Source organism: Ursus arctos, unplaced genomic scaffold (assembly GCF_023065955.2).
Source record: "Ursus arctos isolate Adak ecotype North America unplaced genomic scaffold, UrsArc2.0 scaffold_20, whole genome shotgun sequence".
NCBI classification, from domain to species: Eukaryota; Metazoa; Chordata; class Mammalia; order Carnivora; family Ursidae; genus Ursus; species Ursus arctos.
This window is the reverse complement of record NW_026622875.1, coordinates 27,045,697-27,068,980: the sequence shown is the minus strand read 5'-3', so window position 1 is coordinate 27,068,980 and position 23,284 is coordinate 27,045,697. Positions and strand designations below refer to the sequence as shown.

General features: G+C 49.1%; 1 protein-coding gene across 1 annotated transcript in view; it reads left to right on the top strand.

Annotated features, from left to right (window-relative positions):
* EPHB1 (EPH receptor B1) overlaps nucleotides 1-23,284 on the top strand; it is a 290,702-nt gene that overhangs the window by 142,204 nt on the left and 125,214 nt on the right. The window contains exon 3 of the mRNA XM_057316010.1: nucleotides 13,130-13,285. Within this exon, the coding sequence (XP_057171993.1) occupies nucleotides 13,130-13,285 (156 nt within the window). The remainder of the gene's footprint in view (nucleotides 1-13,129; nucleotides 13,286-23,284) is intronic.

The window sequence follows — 23,284 nt, the reverse complement described above, 5'->3', positions numbered from 1 at the left end:
CCCTCCCCCTGCTCATGTGTATGCATGCACCCTTTCTCTAAATTAATTAATTAGTTAATTAATAGTGGTTATTTACTATTAACAACATTATTGTTATTAAAATCAACACAATTTTATAACCAATTTCAGCAGGGTGGTAGTCAGCTTGCCAGCCCACAGACTTCATCTTAGAAAGGTGCAAAGCGTGGGAGCAGACTGGCCTAACATTCGGTCCTATCCTGTGCTCTGCAGGCCACGCTAGTCTTTCACTTAATAGAAGAGCTTTACTGGCCTGACCAGAGGCCCAGGGGGTGGAGGGTGCGCAAGGAAGAGCAGGCCCCATCCATTGCAGTGGAGGCAACCAGTGTAGTGGGCCCCTGTCCAGCTAGGCTCTTGTCATCCCTTCGGCCCTGGGCTTGCTCCCTTTTTTTTTTTTTAATGATTTTTTATTATGTTAGTCACCATACAGTACATCCCTGGTTTCTGATGTAAAGCTCGATGATTCATTAGTTGCGTATAACACCCAGTGCACCATGCAATACGTGCCCTCCTTACTACCCATCACCAATCTATCCCACTCCCCCACCCCCCTCCCCTCTGAGGCCCTCAGTTTGTTTCTCATAGTCCATAGTCTCTCATGCTTCATTCCCCCTTCTGATTACCCCCCTTTCTTTATCCCTTTCTTCCCCTACTGATCATCCTAGTTCCTATGTTCCATAGATGAGAGAAATCATATGATAATTGTCTTTCTCTGCTTGACTTATTTCACTTAGCATTATCTCCTCCAGTCCCGTCCATGTTGCAGCAAATGTTGAGAACTCGTTCTTTCTGATAGCTGAGTAATATTCCATTGTATATATGGACCACAACTTCTTAATCCATTCATCTGTTGAAGGGCATCTCGGCTCCTTCCACGATTTAGCTATTGTGGACAATGCTGCTATGAACATTGGGGTGCATATGGCCCTTCTCTTCACTACGTCTGTATCTTTGGGGTAAACACCCAGTAGTGCAATGGCTGGATCATAGGGTAGCTCAATTTCTAACTTTTTTAAGGGAACTCCACACTGTTTTCCAGAGTGGCTGTACCAACTTGCATTCCCACCAACAATGTAGGAGGGATCCCCTTTCTCCACATCCTCTCCAGCAATTGTTGTTTCTTGCCTTGTCTATTTTTGCCATTCTAACTGGCGTAAGGTGGTATCTTTGAATTTCCCTGATGGCTAATGATTTTGAACATTTTTTCATGTGTCTGTTTGGGCTTGCTCCCTTTGGGGAGGGCCTTTAGCAAGTTGCTCAGCAAGACCTGCCCCCACTTGCCCCCACTCCTCCCCCCAACCCTCCCTTGGGTCCGCACCTGCTGCTCCTTCCCTAGGCCCTCCCTGATGTGGGGCCTTCAGTTGAATGGCTCTTCCCATAAGTGCACATTGAGATCTAAGTGCTAAGTGCACCCTTAACACCTCTGATCTTTGCGGCAAGCTTCTCCCTTAATCATGTTTAACTGACAGACCTGAAGGCAGTTCGTAATGCTAATGTTCATCCAGGAACTGCAAATAGGGAGGACACAGAGCATTCTGGAAATTACCTCTCAGCACCTGGGAATAAATGGTCACTCTGGAGAACACAACTAACCCGCGCTCTCTTGCCTCCCCCCTGCAACAGGAGCCCCCTCCCAGCCAGCCATTCCAATTGCAGCAGCCACGGGGCTGCTCATGACCTCCTAGTTTGGGCCCTGCTCAGCTGCTCAGGAGGAGGGCATCCTCCCTGTTCTAGAGCCCGTGAACCCCGTTTCTCCGTTCAGAGGCTACTGCAGATTTGGTGAGGTTCTGGAGCAAAAGCTATGGGACAGACAAGATGGATTCTGCCAAATTTGTCTGCCTTCGGCCCTTTGGATAAGTGTCATACAACTGTTCTGCCTTGTCACCTTCACTCCTACTTGGAGAATCTTCAGGGATGAGTATAACCTTATTATTTCAGTATTGATTATACTACATATGGTTGTTTCACTTTTCCAGAGTCGGCCCTGGGACTTGCAAAGGGCTCCTTGCACTGTCCCTGCAGTAGCGGAGCTGAGGTGGGGCAGAGCAAGCCTTCCCGGCAAGGGAGTGGCAGAGCCAGTCAGACAGAACTGTGATTGCTCTGTGACCTCAGACAGGCCCCCTTTCTCACCTTCTGCTGGGAGGCCCAGCCCACACTCTTTGGTGGACAGGCAAGCCCAAGGCGGTGTGGAGGAAGGACTCCTGTCTTTTATCTGTCAAACAGCTCTGGTAATACAGCTTGAGCAGCTCAGCCTCAAAGCTTTTGCTCCATCATTACCGTAAAATAAAAATCATTTCTTTGGCTCACTTGTCCCCATTGAATGGTGTATAATATCGTTACAGATTTATGTGTTTATGACTTTGTGACCTGGGGAGAAGCTGGAAATTCCACTGTGCCCATTTCTACTCCGGGGTTTCTGTAAAGGTCACAGCAAAATTATTTTATCAAGTACACCACAGAAGGGGAAAATCTTAATCTTATATTATACATATGCAGCACTTGACCTTCTCTCGAGATGCGCCACCTCTTAGCTACACTTACTTAAACATAATGCAGCTCTTCCCCGGATGCACACAGAGAGAATAATTAGGTGCCCCAGCATCCCAGCCGGAGAGGAGGCTGTGCTGCGGGGCTGACCTCCCAGATGAGAAGGAGAAGGAGTCGAGGGCGGCGGGGGCGGGGCTGGGGGTGAGCCCCGCAGAGCTGCGGCAGGCTCATTCTCGTGAGTGGGCCACGTGGCCAGGCGGAGCAGACCCTGTGGCTTGGTGTGCGTCCCCTGCTGACTGTGCACCCTTGGCCAAGTCATTCTTTGCCTTCTCTGGGCCTTAGTTTCCCCATCCTATGTATGGGATGTGCCGTCTTTGATCCACGGGGAGCAGCTGCCTGGGGCGTTGTGTTAAAGATCCGGAGCTCTGGTCTGGGCGGAGTGGGGGTGAGCGCCGTGATTGATTAGCGATGTCTGCCACGGGCGGCCGTGAGGTTGTGATTGTAGCTGTGCCGGCTAACCTTGTTCTAGGGTATTTCTAAGGTCTTTTCCCGCTTTGGCTACCGGTGATTTGTGGACTCGCCGAAGCCCTGGGGTGAGGAAGCTTGGAAAGGGGAAACAGTTAACAAGCCTTCCTACGAGAGGAGTACTGTTTGCTTTGTCAGGTTTTGGAGGGGGAATGATATTTGCGTGATGCATCCAAACAGGGTTGGGTTTTTGTTTCTTTTTTCTTTTTTTTTCTTTCTTTTTTCTATTTTTTTTTTCTTTTCTTTTCTTTTTTTTTCATATCCACTCTGTGAGAAGCAGAGGGAGCAGGAAAGCAGTGCTGTTTTTCTGGGTGTGATGACTCACCAGACCCAGCCATCTGCGTGTGTGCAGGTGGCCAGCCCATGTCCCTGGCCCACAGGAAAGAGTGAGGAGCCCTGGGTGGCTTCTCATCATTGTCCAGCCTTGAGAAACACAGTGAGAAGTCACCTTCGTTTATCTTAAGAACTTGGTTATAAATTATTTTTTAAGGGAATCCATCAAGGTCTGTGTCAGGGGAAGTACTTAAAAATAGGTTTTTCTCAAAGGGTAAACACTTCAGTCTGAAAACGTGGGAAGCCGCCTGACTGCCAGCATATGTCCCCCTAGCCTGCTGCCCAGAGCTACCAGATTGATGGTGTTTTTAGAACTTTGGCAGCCGAGCTCTGACGCGGATGGAGACGGGGCCTGTGGAGGGGACATCTGGGGATTCCCTGCCCACCCCCCTGGTGTAGAAAAGGAAACCTAGGCCTGGCAGCGCTGGTGACCCAATGGGCCCAATCAGGAGAGATGACCTTGGGGGCTCTCGGAGTGCCCAGAGTGATCTGACCCTCACCGTCCTGTTTGTGGGTTCCAGGGGCCCTGTGAAGCATCTCCTTGGTGAGGGAGAGGGAAATGGGGAGGCCATACTCCCTTAAAGAAATCTATCCTGGTTGCTGGCAGGCTGCTGCTGCTCTCTTCTAAAGGATAGACCCCCCACTCCCCGCCCCAGCCTCGGCCCCCAGCACAGGCTCACTACCTGGCTATGACATTGACTCCCCTGAGCCCAACACTTTGAGAATTCCATCCCCATCTGGACATTTGCTACCTCGGGATTGGGGGCTCCTCCAGGCTCCGTCTCTCCTCTGATCCCCTGCACATCTGTCCCTACTCTTCAGCAATAGCCCTGTTCTCTCCCTGCTGTAAGGAAAGTGATTCTCATCTCTAACTCAGGGCACATAGAAAGTTGCCCCCAAATGCATTGTGTGCAGTGAACGAGACTCACATATCAAAAGGAAAGCCTCTGTTGGGCTAAAGCTTTAAGAAGCAACGGGGGGCTTTCAGTGGTTCCTGGCTGTCCAGGTGGCCTGTGGGGGAGGGGCTCAGGTAGTGCTGCACCTTCAGGGTCCAGTGAAATGAAGTAGATGCAGGGCTGGATCTCCGGCTAGCAGCTCCTCCCTGTCCCATTACCAAGTCTGGGAGGCTTTTCTGGGCACGCTGAGGATTCCTGAGTCTGAAGACTGATACAGACGTAGGGAGCAGCCACAGACTTGGGAGCAATCACAGCCAGCTCCCAGAGGAGCCAAACCAGTCCTGGTTTTTGAGCGAGTCCTCACCCCACCTTCCCTGCTCTGGGTTGTTTCCAAATGGCATTCCTAACCACCTCAAAATCATAGAGACGGGGGACACATGGCCAGGGCATTGGATGTTTAAAAGAGAGCTCTAGAAAGAGGAAAATGTCCAACTCAATTGAATGAAATGTGGAGGGTGGGTTTTCCGGTACCAGTAGGAATTCAGTGCGTATCTGCTGAACAAATGAGTGATCCCAATGGGTCACCAGGTCCTCCTCTTCTAAATGACTCTCGAATCCCTCTGCTTCTCTCTGTTCCCACTACTCTGATAATCATCACTCTTTCTGGGCCCCCATGTCTCCCCCTAACTGTCCCCACCCTTCCCATTCTTTCTCTTCCCAGCAGCCAGTGTGATCTTTCAGAAACAAAAACCTGATCGCCTTTCTCCCCAATTTTAGGTCCATCAGTGGCTTCCATGGACCTAATGATAGTAAGGCCCAGAGGCTTGATGACATGGTCTCAGGTTCCCTCTGCAGACAGCCTCCTCCTTGCCACCTGACCCCCGCCTGCCCACCTCACATGTGCCCTCTGCCTGACCACAGAAACACTGCTCTCAGTTTCTGGATTGAGCCACATCCTTGCTCCTGAGACTTTGTACATGCTGCTCTCTCCATGTGGAGCGTTCTCTGTCTCCCCTCACTAACCAGTCTGACCTCTGCCAATCTGTACGGCTCTTATTTCCTCATCATGTCTTGAATGCTACCTGCCCAAGACCCTCCCGGATAGGGTTAGATTCCTGCTCTGGCCTTCCAACACTGATTCCCGCCGTTGGAATCTCTCGTTTAGAGTCTGCCTTCCTCCCCCAGGATGTCAACTCCATCAGGGAGGGACCTTGGTGTGTTTCAGCCCTTGGTGTAGCCTGGTGCCCAGCACAGCTCCAGGGTAAGTGGTCAACTTAAATACTTTGAATTCAGCCTGTCTTCTCACAGAAAACATCCAGTGGCTATTCATGGAGGAGAGGCTACATTCCAGGAAGTTTATGTACATTACACGGATCTTCACAAACCATAAGCACGAAGTTACCCTAGCACCCTGTTTTACAGAGGAGGGGGCTGAGATTCCAAGCGTTAAGTAAATTACTTGAGATCACCCAACCAGTTAAGTGACAGTTTTCTCAGAGCCCAAGGCCATGATGTTTCCACTATACCAAGGGGTCTAGAGCAGTGGGTCTCAACGTGGAACACTTCAGGGTCTCCTGGAGGGCTTGCTAACGCTCAGATCCCCAGGCCCCACCCTAGGGTTTCTGGTTCAGTAGGTTCGGACTGGGGTCTGAGACTGTATTTCTGCAAGTTCCCAGGGGATGCTGCTGCCATTGGTCTAGAGACCACAGTTACCATTAGGAAACACCTCGGTTTGCCTTGTGGCTACCCCACTCTAACCACACTGACCTTGGGCTGAGATTGTAGGACGCAGCTCTGAACTCCCTTCTGAGAGGCTCTGGGGCCCAAAGAGCCTCCGCTATCTGGACCTGGCCTTGGCTGTGCTGTGCCTGGCTGCCGTCACTGACAAGGACCTAAGTGCCTAGCCCTCCCCTTGGGACACTGCTTTTCTGTTTGTCATCCTTCAGTCCTGACCGGTGATCTCCCCATTCCCATTCCGCCAAAGCAAAGGCCTCTGTCCCCACCCCACCTTTTTAACAACTTCCATGCTGATTGATGCATTCTGGGCTTGCTGCTGCTGCCGCCGTCTGAGCAGCTTAATAGCACGGGAAGTTACAGTCTTGTCTGTGTCGTGGTGCCTGCAGCATTCATCAATTTCAGGAAGTGTCACCAAGAGTGATACAAGTGTGTGACACAGCTAAGTATCCCCTCTGCACAGGCCATTACAGCTGGCACCTGGCCCAGGGAGGCAGAAACTGCAGACCCATTTGGCTTCGTTTGTGCAGGTCGGCATTTAAGTGAAAGTTCCCCCTGCCCGCCTCCTGCATGGCCCCTTTAAATGCTTTGCAATCCTAGCAACGTCCAGGACCACCCAAAGTTTCCCTGGGCAAGCCAGAGCCCTGCTGTCTGTCTTGGCACATTCTTTTCCCTTTGCCCCACCCTCCCGTTTCTGCCTCAGCTCTTACCTGTCCTTCAAGGCCTATGCTCAGCTAGCTTCTCCAGGCAGCCTTCACAGCTCCCCTTCACTCTGCTCAAGACCTCCGGCCTGGGGTACCTCCATGGCTGGTGTAGGGGTTTTCTCGGTACACAGCCCGATCTGACCTGCCCTGCTCAGCTGAGCTCCCACTGGGTTGTCTTGGGGTTTTTCAGGCAGATCCATTTCTAGGAAAAGCAAAGACTGCTGGTTAAGAGTGGACAGGGGAATCTCAGGGGTCCAGGGCCACCTCCCTTCCCTGGAGCTTTATGCCTGGAGTTCCAAAGTCAGTTACCCATGGTGTCAGCCACCAATAATGTGAAGGTGTTGGAGACAGTCGGCCACAGGAATGACTCCAAATACCAGGCTCCACATGGGGCCACAAGACCTCTGGGAAGAGCTGTGCAGAGCTGTGCGCACGTACTACTGTCTTGTGTCCCTCCCCCACCTGCCACCACCAGGTCCATCTCATAGTGCTCAGCAGCTTCCCAAGGGGCTCTTCCGCCTTTCTTACAGTGCGGGAGCAGGGTGTGGAGAGGAAGGGGAGGTTTAGGGAGCAGAGAGCTGAGCTAAGGGCTGTGAGCCTCTCTTCCTGGCCAGGAGCGAGTGCCTGGCCCAGCTCACTGTCGCCCCTCGAGGCAGGCAGACCTCCTGAGCCAGCTGCTGAGCTGCACCTGCCTTCGAGAAAAAAGGCACCCGCTTCTTAAGCAGGGGATGAATATTCATTGGCATGAACCTTTGCAAACTCATTTGGGGAAAAAAATTAGATCAGGAGAAGTAATCAGATTATTAAAAAGAAAGCAAGGACAGAAGGCGGCGGTGGAAGGAAGAATCACATTTAAAATGCAAGGAGAGATTTCCTTCCTGCAGAGTAGCTGTGACCCCCTGGACCATGCACCGGGAATAGTTAAGCTCTCCCACATTTCTGCTGCATAAAAACATTGTATTTTGAGGCTTCACTGGGTGGGGGAGGGGCAGAGGCAACGCGCGCCCTCCACGTACGAAAATTATAAAATAATGTTTGGAGGTTTTCATTTTATCTTCCTTGGATATCGGGGAAAAATCACGAGAGCTAAAGAGGCTCTGGTGAGTGGTGAGTGACAGGTTAAAGGGCCCCAATAAAGATTAGATGGTCCACTATCTCCTGAGGAAATTGCATAAAAGTGGTTATTCCCTCTTGCGTCTATTAATTTCCTTTTCCTGGCTGCTTGGAAATGCTTCATAACCTGATGCTGCAGATGCGGACGAGAGGCGCTTTCCATTATCTCAATCACTGCACTGTTTATGAGACACTTAATCTGTTTCTGTATAAAGTAATAGTACTGTAGGTGAAGGATTTAGTGTCACTGGAAGCCTGCGCACAGAGACGGGAGGGGAGGGGTTTCTCCAGAGCATTGTAAGCTCCAGGTCATTTGTGACATGGTTGAGGCTCTGAGAAGTTGGGCGGGCGTTTCAAGGTGACCTTTGGATATCAGTTAGAGGTCACATGTACTGGTCCCTTGTCACTTGAAAGGGGAGAGAAAGGCTGTGTGTTTTGCCTGGGGAATGGCAAATATGCACACGCTTAGGGACCTGGAACTCAGGTCCTGTCTCTTCTTCTCTGCCAGAGTTCGGGGTGGGGAAGGAGGCCTGTATGGGAAGGTGCCACCCAAAAACTCCATTTGTCACCTGTCTAAGCCGTGATTACTTGCAATGGAGGGAAGCAAACCCCCTTTTCTGAAGGAAACAAAGCAATCTGGGATGCACCGGCAGCAGAACCCTACAGCCCTCCCGCTCACAGGTGTCTCGCTGACAAAGGTCTCCTGCCAATACACAGCCAGGCGCACACGGCTCTTCCCTTCCCACCCGCCTCCTGGAATAGTAATGAGACCCTTCCGGCTGAGAGGCTGACATCCAGGGCGGGGCTGGGCACTCTCTGACCTCATTTCCCTCCCTGCCTCTCCTGTTCTTCCACCTCTTCCCTTCTCGCTTTGTCTTTGTCTCTCCTGAGACTTGCCTCCTAGTTGCCACAAGAAAATGCTGCTTATGGTCCTCATCTCCTAACGACGGATCCTCGTCGTGGTGCACATCCCGCCTGACCAGCCCCCTCAGCCCGTGTACACACAAGTAGCACACAGACTGTGCCATGCGGGAATCAGCTTTCGTTCCCATTGCCTGCCTCCCCGACCTGGAAGAGTGCTTCCCAACGCCTGCCCCCCACCTCCTGCCCTCTGCTCTGGCCTCCTGGCCAGGTGCCCAGCTCCGGGCGGATCTTTTGTAAACATTTGTTGAATGAGGGGCTCATTCGTAGCTGCAGTGATAGTGCTGACCATACTTTCCTATCAAGAGATATAAAAACCCTGAGTTTTGCTTTAATGATATTAAAGCTAAGAACTGTGTTATCTACCTCGAAATGACTTGGAAGTGTGGCGATGTGCTTGGGTAGTCGATCCCGGTATTATGTTTGTGAAACTGTAGAGCCTTTAGGCAGGTGTGCCGGCTGCAGGCTGCCAGAGTGCCCGCCGCTCTTCACTGTTACTCCCAGCGGCTTTACCTACTCCGGGGACTTCTCTGAGCTGAGACCATTTGCTTTTGCTTCCGTTGGCCTAAATACTCTTTGTTAGAATCTCCCCAGAAGCCCCATGTATCACCTCTAATTAAAGCTGCATCTTCTCAAGGGGCAGCATAATTTTCTTATTTATTTTTCTATGTTAAATTTCTAGTAAAATAACAATGTTGTTAACTTCTTTTTCTTATTAGTGTTGTCTGATACAAGATGAGTTAAAAAGGTTTTGTGGGCCAGCCTGGCACTTTAACCATTATTTAAAGCATTAATTCTATGAGAAAATATAGCTCAAGTGTGCTTACAAGTTACACTCTAAAAGTTTAATAACTGAACCTAGAAATGTTGCTTCTTTATAAATTAGGGGATGCCTAGACACAGGTTTTATTAAAATGTTAACTTATGGCATCTGATTATTAAGGAGATTCATTCATTTTATAATTACTTATAAAATATATTTTACAGATATAGTCATTCACCGTTATACAAAACAGAAATAATCTGTGCAGAAACACATTCTTCACTTGGTTCCAAGATTGATTTGCCTGCTTTGGGACTCAAAACTTATATTCTTATTTTATTTTTTTTAAAGATTTATTTATTTATTTATTTATTTATTTATTTATTTATTTGACAGAGACAGCCAGCGAGAGAGGGAACACAGCAGGGGGAGTGGGAGAGGAAGAAGCAGGCTCATAGCAGAGGAGCCTGATGTGGTGCTCGATCCCATAATGCCAGGATCACGCCCTGAGCCAAAGGCAGACGCTTAACGACTGCGCCACCCAGGCACCCCTCAAAACTTATATTCCAACCCTGAATTCTGAAAGTTCCTGCAAAGAAAACTTGTTTTTCAACAGGGAATGGGTAAGCAGTAGGGAGAAATTAGTATTACTTAGCATTTATTATTGCTAGGTACATTCTCATATTTGAGTTTATTAAATTCTAATGACTGGTGGGAAGTGTGAGAAGTGTATGTTTCTTTGTTATAGATCCGTTTTACAGATGAGCAGGCTGAGGTTCTGAGGCATTACATAGCTTTCCAGTGGTCACCCAGCTAGGAACCAGCAGAGCCAGGAATGGGACCAGGCTGTTTGATCACTGCCCGGTGTTCATTGTCCTGGAAAGGACGGAGTCACAGCCCCTCCTGGGACCTCTCTCCCTAACCTTTCTCTGACCTTCTTTCCCTAAAGTTCAGCTTGGACCTGTTTTCCTTCATTTCCTCTCCTTGCAGCCTCTGTAGCATCTAGAGACTTCAGGGCACCCAGTTCTGTGCTTCCCCCATCAGAAATCTCAAAGGAAGGCGCTTCCTAAATCCTCTGCTACTTGTGGATCTCAGGATGATTGTTTATGCTGTTAACTTATTAAATGTAAAGCAAGTCGGCTTTTAAATGTTGGAAAGAAAGTGAAAACACCTTGTTCCTCTTGGACTGATACGTTAAGGAAATTACAGTGTAACAGAAGACCCAATGAATGCATGCGATTCACCACTCTCTCCTCCCCCGCTTTCCAGGGAAAAGGCTTCTGCTGTGTTTGGGCAGCACAGGCCTGGGATTTCTCTGTGTTCTTTAGCTCCAGAACTGAATGGCCCAGCAACGCTGGGTGATTTTTAATGGAAAGGGTCAAATGCTTCTCACAGGAGACAAGGAAGAGATGCAGAAAGAAGGAAGGGAAGAGGAGAGAGAAAGAGAGAGAGGCTTTACTGAGTGGGCTTGGAAAGACAGATCAGTAAGCCAAATTCTAGACTACTTTGGGTTTGCCACTCAGGGACACTGCTGATATTTTATTTGTTGAGTCTTTAGTAAAAATGTAATTTTTTTCTTTCCGCTGAGAAGTTGCTTTTGAACGTGCTGAGGTGGGTCAGCAAGTGGCCCTTTTTTTTGTGGGTTGCAACCAGAAATCTTTAAGAACCTTATTGGATCATCTAGACAACATTTATGCTAGTGTGTTCCGTGGAACTTGAATCTCAGGGGATGCTCTTACAAAATAGGGCGTCTTGGTGAGAAAACAGCATTCTGTAATCCATTTTTTTGGAAGTTCTGAGAAATTCTGTAATAAAAAGTGAGATTAACTTTTTCAATACACGTTTCCAAAATATCTGGCCACAGAACCCTTTTATAAGTGACAGGTGTTAACAACCCAAAGAACATGGACTTCATGGAACCCCTTGGGTTATGCTGTCCCAGAGCATTCCGTTTTGGAAATTACCTTGCATCAGAGATGAGCTCCTGCCCCAGGGCATTTCCAGAGTAACTGAAACCCTGTACTTCACTTCAAGTGAGCAAAGAGCTGAGAAAAATTTCCCAACATAGGAAATAGTCCTTCCTTGTCTCAGTAAAAGAGCTGTGGGTATTTTTCAAATAGTTTATATGTATATCATCACTATCATTTCTCCCACTGTGTGATTCTGGGCAACTTTTTTAACCTCTCAGTGTCCCAATTTCCTCATTAGCAAAATAGATATAATAATAGCTACCCCATAGAGTAATGCATGCAAGGCACTTAACAAGAATGTTTAACAGATGATGGCTACTGCTATTATTAAAAAATATTCTGTACTTTCCAGAGGGAACAATGTATTTGATAAGATGAGCTTTATGTAAGTAGAAGCCATTATAATGGTACTTCTGTTACAGCAACAACCACACTGTATTATAATTGTATGACTACACTAGACCAAGAGCTCCTTGAGGGCAGGCTCTGTTCTCTAAATTCCCTGGGTCAGATTCTCAGAAGAGTCACAATAAATGTTTCTCGAATGAATTAATGAGAAAGTCAAATAAGTTAACCATGCAGTAAGTTTTACTCTGCCTCCAAGGAGGCTGAGTCAGAGCAGGTTTCCCAGGGACAAGAGGAGTCCAGAGCTGTAATGGTGAGGAAGGGCCTCAGGGAAGTAGGACAGGCAGAAGCAGTCTTTTGAGGAATCTGCAAGGAGGAGACCAGATGTCTGGAGTAGAAGGTCTCTATAGATGAAACATGGTGAAAGCCTGAGGGATGGCCTGGACCTAGGCTTTTTGGGGCATGGCTCCTCATGGCCTGACCACACAGAGAACTAAGAAAACATGCCTCATGTCTGAGGATACCTCTAGTGGGCATTGGGCTGTCCAAGGCATTCCCAACCTTCTCCACTGCCATATACATGATAGATGACACCAAGTGCGTGACACATTCCCTGGTGCACTGCCTGCAAAACCATCCTTTCTTTTTTTTTCTTTTCTTTTTTTGCCACACCCCCAGAAGCATTTCATAATGCAATTAAGGGAGAATGATGTTGTTAAGCCAGTAACCTTGAAATCACTTTAATTTCTTTTTAAAGAATCACTCATGAATTTCAGTTCTTTACCATCATTCATAACAAGTGCTTGTTAACACAGCTTACAGTGACCCTCATGTGTGTTGCAACATGACATTTAAGAACCATGTGTCCCATCCATTTATAAACCAGGAACCCTCTCCATCCGAGGATATTTGGAGAGATTTTTTTTTCAATGAGTGGTTCAGGGTGAGGCCCTGGCTGTTAACCAGGTGGAAGAGGGAGGGAATAACCATTTATAAAGCACTTATGTCCCAGACACTGAGCTATACATTAGATTCATTTTCTCAATTAAATCTTTCAACACACCTGAAAGGGAAGAATCATTATTCATATTGTTCAAGTGAGAGAGGCCATTGGTACCATGGAAAGTATATTTCACTAAGGATGTTTAAAGAATAGGAAGTGTTAAATAGGGGTTTCCGCAATCCGAAATGCTCACTTTGTGCAAGGAGGTATCTCAATGTCCTTTTCAAGGGGGCAGGACCTTTCATTTTCCATATCCAAGAAAGGGCTTCTGACTGCCACTCTTCCATTAATTCTCAGATGGTCTCTTTGTGTTCCAGCCTGCCCCGCCGGGATGTTCAAGGCCAGCCAGGAAGCTGAGGGGTGCTCCCACTGCCCCTCCAACAGCAGATCCCCTTCAGAGGCATCTCCCATCTGTACCTGTCGGACCGGCTATTACAGAGCGGATTTTGACCCCCCAGAAGTGGCATGCACTAGTAAGTGTCTAGTAAGGACTCTGGGCTGTGGAGTTTGGTTCCCTGACAGTGCAAGTGGTGGGCAGGGGAGACTAAAACACCAGATTGCAGTACAGAGCAGAAATGCTGATTGTGGTGCTGAAGCGGACAGCTCCTGGGCTGGGCATGCAGAGCCCCTCTGCTTAATAGCCCAGGATCAAGATTATTATGTTCTTTCCTACCTCCTCCTCTCAAATGGGAGAGTGTTGGGGTGCCTGAGTGGCGTAGTCAGTTGAGCGTCTACCTTCGGCTCGGGTCGTGATCCCAGGGTCCTAGGATCGAGCCCCCCCGTTGGGCTCCCTGCTCAGTGGCAACCTGCTTCCCCCTCTCCCTCTGCTGCTCCCCCTGCTTGTGCTCTCTCTCTCTCTGTCAAATAAATAAAATCTTTTTTAAAAAATGGGAAAGTGCACCTCCCACCGGAGCAAGACAATTTCTGCCCACCAGGTGTTAAAAATGACAGCCTCGAGAGTTGTTGAGTGCAAAATCAAGATCCACTAGGCTATTGCAACAATTCCTAGTCACCTCGTCCAAGAAGCCCCCTTGGTCCTGACAGCTGACAATATTCTCTACCTTCACTGCACTTCCTGTGTCTCAGTGTCCAGGCTCTTCTCAAAGTCTAATAATTTTATTAATTGCCCAATTATTTTGGAATTTGCTTTCTCAGTTATCAAATGAAAGTCTTCGTGTGCCAGGATCATGTGTTCATCTCCCTTTGTCCCTTCCAGTGCCCAGTAGTGTGCAGAACCTGTGCCCCTGCCAAATGATAAGACCAGAGTTCTGGCCACAGCATGCATCTCTGAGACAGAAATTCTGGGTCTGGGGCTAATGCATCAGCTTCACTGCTCTCCCATTCTCTGTTGTGGAGGGAAGGACAGTCATCTTGCCAAAAGTGGATAGGGGGCAACTCCACTCCCTGGGTGGAAGTTGGGGAGGGGAGAATTTTGTCTCACTCTTCTCCCCCACAATCATGGGGAGATAAAAAGCACTAATTCTCCCTGCACAGTGCTTTAGAGAACTTGGTCCCACTCCCCTAAGTGTTGTAGCCCTGAAACAGGGATGATTTTTTTTTTTCAACTATTCTTATTGTATTTGGAAGTCAGTGTTCCAGGTCAGCCTCTAGTTTTGCTACAACTTTCTTCTTCATTAGATGCTGTTGCCTGATTCCCTAGACTTCCCTTCACCTCTTTGAATCAAATCCCTTCCTCCCACCCCCAGGATAGAAGGGCACAGAGGGAATGTTTCATACATACTTGCAATTTGATGGACAGAAAAAAAATGACTCAGCTCTGAAAAGAAGAATTTCTTCATTCTCGCCTTGCAGTGTATGTAACCTTTGCTGGGGAAAGAAGAGGAATGAAAGCGTATTCTAGATCAAGGTTCTTAGATCGATCAATGCTTATAGATTTGAACCAAGGAAAAGTTCATCCTCTTGTAAGAGGATTTTCCCCAGACCTCCCTCTCTGGTGCTTGATATGAACAGAAATTATTCCATTTCTGTTCACTGGAGTCCCTATCTTCCAGTGGTACTGTCATCCCCACTGATTTCTGAGGTTCCCCTGTGGGTGTCTGTGAGCATGTGAAACATAGTTTAATATTCCTCTTTCGAAGCTGAATCACTGCTGCCTGGACATTGATACCAAAGACTAGTCTCCATGAGTGCCAAAGCAAATGCCCAGGGCCTCACAGCTCCCCTCCTAAAACCATTCCCGTTCGCCTCTGCCACGCACTCCGTTTTGCTGGCTGGTCTGTCTCTGTACATTAACTCTTGCAAATAAAAGTCTGGGCCCCCAGCTTCCCACTTCGGCAGACACACCCTGTAAATCCATCCAGCCCCTGCCGAAGGTCACCTACACGGATGGTAGGCCAATGACCAAATGCTCAGGATGCCGACGGGAGCTGTCTTCCTGGCTATACAGCCCCTCTCCCGTCCACCTCTGAAGCCTGATCTTCCAGCCATCTAACCTGATGCACTTGAACCAACAGGACTAATTCCTGGTATGAATAGTATTGTCCCAAAGCCTTCAGTCTGCACATTGCAGACCATCATTCTGCTCTGCCTACCCATATCCGGAGTTCACCTCATGAAAATCACACCTCACAGGCTTTTCTCTCCCATCTCTGGTCCAGCTACCTGTGACGGTAGGCACACCTTCCTCGCCCCCTGTGGCTCCACTAAAATCTCCCCCCCCCACACCCCCCACCTGCCACCGTCCAGAGTGGGGATGAGTGCTAGACTTGCCTGTATGTTTCCCCACACCCTTTCCATAGTTCTGTGCTCTTCTGCCCCTAGATACAGAACCCTAGGGTCAGACCAGAAATTGCCAGATCAAAGCCACACTTGTCTGTGGAGGCCAGGTCCCAGAGCAGCTCATGGACGCATTTTCCAGCCCCTGGTCCTGGCCTGCAGGGGCAGGTACTTAAAGAGGCACCTGGAGGCCGAGCTGGGCTGAAACACAATAGTAGGCCAAACAAGTGTAAATAAACCTATTATTTTATTGAGCCTCATTATATATTTGATTTATTGTGTGCCAGGGAAGTACTGTATGAAAAAGTCAATTTGTTGGCTTTTATAATCTCATTAGGGTTTCCTTTTAAAGCATTCTAATTGGAGGTGCCATCTGTTCTCTTAAAAAGGCATCGCACATCACCACAGTAAATAATTTTTCAGATACAAGAAGCATATCTGGAGCTTTTGAGGCCAGGCATGGCCTTGCATTATACCCTTGGGGGCCCTGACCTGTTCCTCAGGCGGAGCAAGGCAGCCAGGCATGGGCCCGGGCCAGCCTGCGAGAGGTGGCGGGGGTGGGGGCGGGGGCACAGGTGGTTGTTCACTTTGCAAGTGTGGTTCTCCATCCATCCAACCAGGAAGCCACTGTGGCCCAGCAAGGCACAGGGAAGACCGAGGTAAGGGAGAGCTCTGTCCTTCAGTGGCTTCTGCAATGTCTAGGTGGGTGTCAGGGAAAGGAGACACTGTTGGGAGTGTCCAAGAGCCCAGGCCTTGAAGCCTGGAAGGCCCCAGTTTTGGCCCATTGCCATCATCTTTAAAGGAGATTATATCATCAGTCATACTCATTCCCGGACAACATTGAAGATTTTATAAGGAATCTCATGATTTAAAATGTGTTCTTTTACGAAGCTGAAATATCTATAGTGCAGTAAAATTAGTATTTTTTAATGAATCCTATTAGTCTCCTGGGACCAGCACATATATATTCATAGTAGTTTTATAGTGTTAATTTATTCTCAATTAATGTAAACATTTAGAGTGCCTGATGACTTGTGTAGGCTTGTGTGGACATTTCTTCATGTTCTTCTTATTCTCCCGGGAAAGCCTAGGATCCCCTTGACCTCTGAGAGTCCCTGGTGGCAGCCCTATGTGTCCAGCATTGTCCTTGATGAGCTTCATGGACTCGGCAGGGATTTGGGTGTACCCCAAGGCAGTGTCACAGGGACTGGTATGAGCTCTGAGCGAAGTCAGAGGAGGGGGCCCAATGGGCCCTGTGCCTCAGAGTTCCTGTGATGTTCCTGATACAGTTCTAGGGACGCACACCTCCCTTCTTCCTTCTCCATCATCCTCACACCTCTGCCAGGATTAAGCAAAATAGTTTTATAGAGTCTTTGGCCCAATGCCTGGTTCATAGTAAACTCTCAATCGATGTTAGAACTTGCTTTGGTTACATCCCTGGAAAGTGTGAAGATTATAGCAGACGTGGAAGCTTCCAGCATGCGAGGATGTTGGAGCTCTAAAAATACAAGTGACATTCTCAGGGAGAGTCCAGGTGGACACCTCCCCCGGACATCGCAGCAGAATCCACGGCGGGGCCCCAGACTGCACAGTCACCTTGGCCCGTGGGACCGGATGCACTGTGGACGCAGGCGGGAGGCACAGCCCGAGCATCCCAGACCCCAGCTGCTCCCCGGGGGCCAGGGAGCTGGGCAGGAGCGGTGGCCAGCAAGACTGGCTTTCAGGGGCTCGTTCCCCTCCTCAGCATCAGACACGCTTCTGTTCATGGGAGGGTGTGACGGCTCGGCAGGTGTGACAGGGTCAGCGGGGAGAGGGAGCCGCCGGGGGCACGGGAGGACGTGCACAGCAGTGTGAAGCCGAACACCAAAATGCACATCTTCGGTTTTAAATAATTTCTAGTTTACTGGGGGACGAAATGGAAAGGAGGAATTTATGAGGCAGGTGAAAATAGATAATTATGCCTTATAAAATTGCTGTCTGTGAACAACTATGCAGAAGGACTGGTGTAACAATGATTTCCTTGTTACATTTCTGACCACAAAACCCTTTTTCTGTCACGCACATGGAAGAAACTTTGATGGATCACAGAGACAAGCTAGTGCTTGTCTTGTTTCTTCATTTCTTCTTCAAATGCAGCGATCATAGAAATGTAATGAAGAAGGGGCTTCAGAGATCATTGTCTTGTCCTCTGGGCCCTTCTGCCGTCCCCTCACGTGAGCCCGCTGGGGTCCTCTGGGGACCACCCTGACCCCGCTCGTGACTCGCACAGATTGGCCGGGAAGCTGAGTGGGGAAGCAGGGGCTCTGGCTGAGGATCCTGACCGTTTGCCCCGGTGCCCAGCACAGCCGGTGCGAGCAGGAGCTTCTCGTGGCCAGAACCCGGCAGGGTGGAACCCACAACAGGAGCTTGTGAGAATTACATGATGGATGTACACTGGAGGTCTGTCTGCCTCCAATGCCAAAAACTCACATGCCGTGAGAGCTAAAATTTGGTAGTTCTTAGGTGGTTGCTGCTGATGGCCACGGCAATGGTGGTAATCTGCTTTCACTCTTGAATCGACCACCGCCAGAGAAGGGTAGGAATCCATTCTTCCCTCCCCAGTCTCTGCACACTCCACTTTCTCTCTCTTATGCTCCTGCTTTATCTTTTAAGGTATTCCCCTCTTTCTTCCCAACCATCCCAGGGCAGCAGGGTGATCCCTCTGTCTCAGGGGTTATGCTTCTTGGATGGACTGCCCAGGAGTGTGGCATTGCCCGGACCCTTGTCTTCCCCGGCAGGCTGGGTGGATTGGAGGAGGGCGCCAGGCCCCGGACTGTGGGAAGAGCCTTGGAATGGCAGAAAAAGAAGGAAGTCCTCTGCAGCCAGGCCTGATGGCCTTCGGGGCATTGTGAAATGTCTGTGAGGACAGAGGCTTGTAAACCTTCTCCCACCAGGCTTGAGTCCTGCTAGGCCACGCTCCCCAAGATCACCTGTGATGGTTTTTTCTTTACTGCAGTGCTGTTTAAATGCAGTTCTTGGGCAAGCAGCCTCAACAGCTGCTTGGAGATACAGATTCTCAGCCCTTCCCTAGGCCTACTGAATGAGAAACTCAGGGAGTAGGGGTGGGGGGAGGTGGTGATCTTAGTTTTAACAAGCCCTCTAGGTGATTCTGAAGCATGCTAAATTTTGAGAACATTGCTTTAGAATTAGGTTGAGTTTCTCTGTCCTCTGCTTTATGGATCCTGGGGGAGAAAGGCCATCGGGTGAATTTCTGCAGACTGGAACCACAGTGCCTGCCCCTCCCCATTAGTGCCTGCCCCTCCCCATTAGTGCCCTGTGTATCAGGCTGGAGAAAGAGAGACAGAGACTGCAAATACCTGCTTGCAGAAGAGCTGGGGTGGGTGGGATAGGAGTGTGAGTGTGTGAGTGTGTGTCAGTGGTTATGTGTTTCAAGGGAGGGTCTCACTAGTTCTCAGAACACCCCCACCCTTCCTGGCTCAGTGTCTGCATCATTCTCACTTTGGGGTGGTTAGAGCAGTGTAGAGACCTCCAGGGCACAGCATTAGCTGGGGCTAATGGGAAATGGAAGAGGAAGCTTGGCCTGATTAGAATGGGCTCAGAGAGGGCTGAGAGAGAAACTGAGGCAAAAGGAAAGTGAATGGTGGGGCTCATTCACGTGAGCACAGAGGGTTGCACAGGGAGAGGATATAAATGGATGATGGCTCATTACTCAGCTGGTCTCCCACCCCATCCAGCAGGAGCTAGGCCACGAGGAAACCTTTGGGGGTGCCACTGCAGACCGACAGGGCAGGGAGGCCCCCCCAGGATCACAGTCACATGTCCTGAGACAAGGATCCAGTCTTATCAACTGGGGACTGCTTGCTCGTCTGCATGCCGCTTCGGGGATGATCTTTGAAAGTGTCTACCTCTATTAATCTAGGAGTTGCAGAGTATTGAAGGAGGGCTGCTTTACCCATTGCTGACCAGGGCTTTAGGAAGAGATACACCGTGTATCCCATTCTGGAGGTAAAGGGCTGCTTGATGTTACTCTGATACATGGTCCATGTTGCCCATGAAGATACATCCTTTGTGTTTTTGTGGGGGAGGCAGACTGTGCTTTCCTCGAGGTAAAATTCCGACAAGGCTCATAGATGAACGAGAGTCGTAGGGCAACCGGCCCTGCCAGGTGCCTGGATTTGCCTGGTTCATCCACCGGGGTGCAGATTTGAGGGACTGTGACAGCCAGCTGAAAGCTATTCATAACTGTCGCTGCCGTTTCTGGAAGGGTCAGCGCTGCCTGTGTAAACACACTTTCACACTTCTATCATCTACAATTTCCTTTCACAGTTGTTGACCCGAGTGGGTCTAACCCTCAGGAGGCATAGGATATCTCAAAGTTTTAAGCTGACAGCCGGGGACGCGCTATGTTTCTGTTGTGGGCTTTTCATCATGAGGGTGTTTGGAGTCATAGATTGTTAACATTCGGGGCCGCCTTCGAGGTCCTGCCACCCAAATCCGTCCTCAGTGTCAACCTCTCTCTCCAACAACCTGAATATTGTGATGACAGACAGCTGATAGATTTTGCAAGACGGCTCTGCTCCATTGCCAGGCAGCCGTCATCCATCACTGAGGAGCTTTCTGGCCCCTGGGTTGGGGACTGCCTTCCTCCCCTTGTCACCGCGGGTCTGCCACTGAGGACCAGTGTCCCGCAGGCCAGCAGCTGCAGTGTTTAAGGATGACTTCCTCATCCTTCCTGAATCACCCACTTTAGGCTAAACACCCGTCATGTTCTGTGTTCCCCAAAGCACAGGATGTCTCTTACTGCACCATCTAGCTGGCCCTTCTGAACCTCTCGCATTTATCAAGATAGCCCTCAACATGTGGTGTGGTTGCCAGAATGAACCACAGGACCCTCACCTGAGAGCTCAGTTCGGTGGCAATGTGATGGATCTGCTTCTGACCTGGGATACTGTTGACTGTTTACCAGGGTGCAGTCCTCAGGCCCTAGCTCCTACCAGACGTTCAGCCACCAACATCCAGTGGTTTTGTTTGTCCCTTCAGGAAATGCTGCCCATTTGGACCTTCTGTTTTCTGCACTGTTTTTTGTTGTTGTTGTTGTTGTTAAGATTTTATTTATTTATTTGACAGAGAGAGAGATAGCCAGCGAGAGAGGGAACACAAGCAGGGGGAGTGGGAGAGGAAGAAGCAGGCTCCCAGCGGAGAAGCCTGATGCGGGGCTCGATCCCGGAATGCCAGGATCACGCCCTGAGCCGAAGGCAGGCGCTTAATGACTGAGCCACCCAGGCGCCCCTGTTTTCTGCACTGTTGAACGTGACTTCAGAAATTTTGTTTTGTGGACCTATGCATAGGGCTTTTTCAAGTCTAGATTATTTTGAATACTGATTTTTGTCATCTATCAAATGAGAAGTCTTAGCATCATTGTTAGGAGTGTGGGCTCTGGAGTCTGTGCCTGGGGTTCCAGTCCTACTGTGCTATTTGCCAGCTGTGTGATGTAGGGCAAGTGACGTGGCATCTCTGTGTCTTCATTTTCTCATCCATAAAAGGTAGAGTATCGGTGTCTGCCTCACCGTGTTGTCAAGGGCGTATTCCATGTCTAATACTATTTAGAATGCGGTTTGGCATATAGGAAGCACCCAATGAAAAGAAGCTATTTTATTTTATGACTATTAGTGGAGTCGCTTACCCTACTCTGACGCTATTTTCAAAGCAGCTAAAACCCAAGCAGTGATGTTCTCATTTGGCTACCATGGCCTCCTTCGGTACACAAGGATTTGTGTACTTTTTTCAGTTACTATTGTTGAAACCTAGGCATGCTGTCTATACCCTCATTCTCTGCAGGCTCATGAACATTTGGAAAAAGAAACAATGTCATTTGGCCTGACTTATACTTAGAGACACATGCTGGTTCTTGTCACTCTTTGCATGGGGCTCACAAAGCACTGCTTTAACTGTGAAGTTTCCGAAGGAGAAGGGCTTGCGCTAAAATGTATGCATCTAACCCACTCTCTTCTCTGTTTTGAAAATGCGGAATGATACTGCCCGTGCTGTGGCTCTAGGACCCTGCGGTGTCATGGCTGCTCCTTGGCGCTCTTCGAGCAATGGCTGTGATGCCAAATTTGCAAGCTCTGGTCCCAGGCGGGGCTAGTCTGGGATGCATGCTAGAACTTGATGGGAGCTGCAGCTCCTGGTTCTTAAATCTTCCCAGCTCCAGTCCTCCATCTCGGGGGAGAAGACGCTCAGAAATCAGTGGCTCTGCATCCTTGGTCCTCTGCCACCATCTCACCTCATCCCCAGGAAGGAAGGAAGATGTCTTGCTCTGCACACTCTTGAATATTCTACACTGGTCAGAGCTATTCGGGTATAGGGCTCTCTCTGTCTACTGGACGGGAAGCTCTTTGACATGCTGATCCAGTTTTTTTTCCCCCTCTCTGACGCGGTAGATGCACCACACAGTCAAGTGGTAAGAGCCCCCCTGTTGGAAGCAGATAGAGCGGTGTTGACTCTTGGCTCCGCCCTTCCCTGCAGTGTGGCCTTGAGTAGATTACCGAAACTCTCTGGACCTCCATTTCTTTTCCATCGAATGAAGATACTGTTTGTTATTGTCCCCACTGTGAAAATGGATGTGAAATATCTAACTCAGTGTCAGACATGTGGTAAATGCTCAGTAAACGATTGTCCTTGTTTTGGTTGCTATGAATCAGGACAAGAGAGGAGTCTGGGTCATGTCTAAACTGCACAGTCCAAAATAAGAACAGAACAAAAGTGGGGGGAAATGGGCATTTTAGAGCAAATACTCCTGGAGAGCCATCCTAGGCTGAATTGTGACACCGTCACCCCCTGTCTCCACCCCATCATGATGTGGTCACAAATGTGTGTATCATTTGTGCAGACCACCTTGGTCCCCAGATCCTCACAAGTGCTCTCCAGATGGCCTCCGGATTTCCTAGTCACCCCTCTTCCATCCATGTAATTCAGTATCAGACTCTGATCCACTCTGACACCAAGTCATAGGCCAAGCCCCAGTCTCATAGTGGGGTCTCAGATGTATCTCACTCCTAGACTTCTGGCCACTGTTGTCTCCATGGTCACCTTTCAAGGTCACCACTGTCAGTCAGGCCTGGAACCCATATCGCCCCACCACACCCCCTCGCTACTGACCACTGACCCTATCTGAGAGTCAGGTTCTGAAACTACCCTCAACCCCATAATGGGCAAGCGGGAATGCTGTCCCTCACTCTACCCCCCTTTCATTCCGTGAACCTCCAGTTGCCCTATTACAAACCTGGTATCAGCCAGTCCTTACCCGGACCAGAACCGTGACCTTCCAGATTTCCTGGTTCGGTAATACCCGTGAATGTGGCAAGGAAGCTGAACAGAGACCCACATACATGACCGCGGCATCACGGTGTGTGACAAAGACCAGGACACCAGGTGTCTTTGCCTGTCATCAAAGATGTAGAAGGAAGCCACTTTCGACTTAGTGTGAAGGTGTACAAACATTGTCCTGGGAACAAAAGCCACCTAATTAGAGATCTCCCCTTAATTGCAAGTGTACAAAAGAGGTGCTTGTGATGCCTGCCAAGAGGCTTCTGGATTGTGTGGGAAGGTGGGGGAAGTGAGCAAAAATGGGTCTCCTAGTAAGTTTGGGTATGCCCATACTTTCTGCATTATGCGTGGCATAGGACTGGGATGCCAGCATTTTGTAGTGATTTATGTTGAAACTGTGTGTCTCGTCT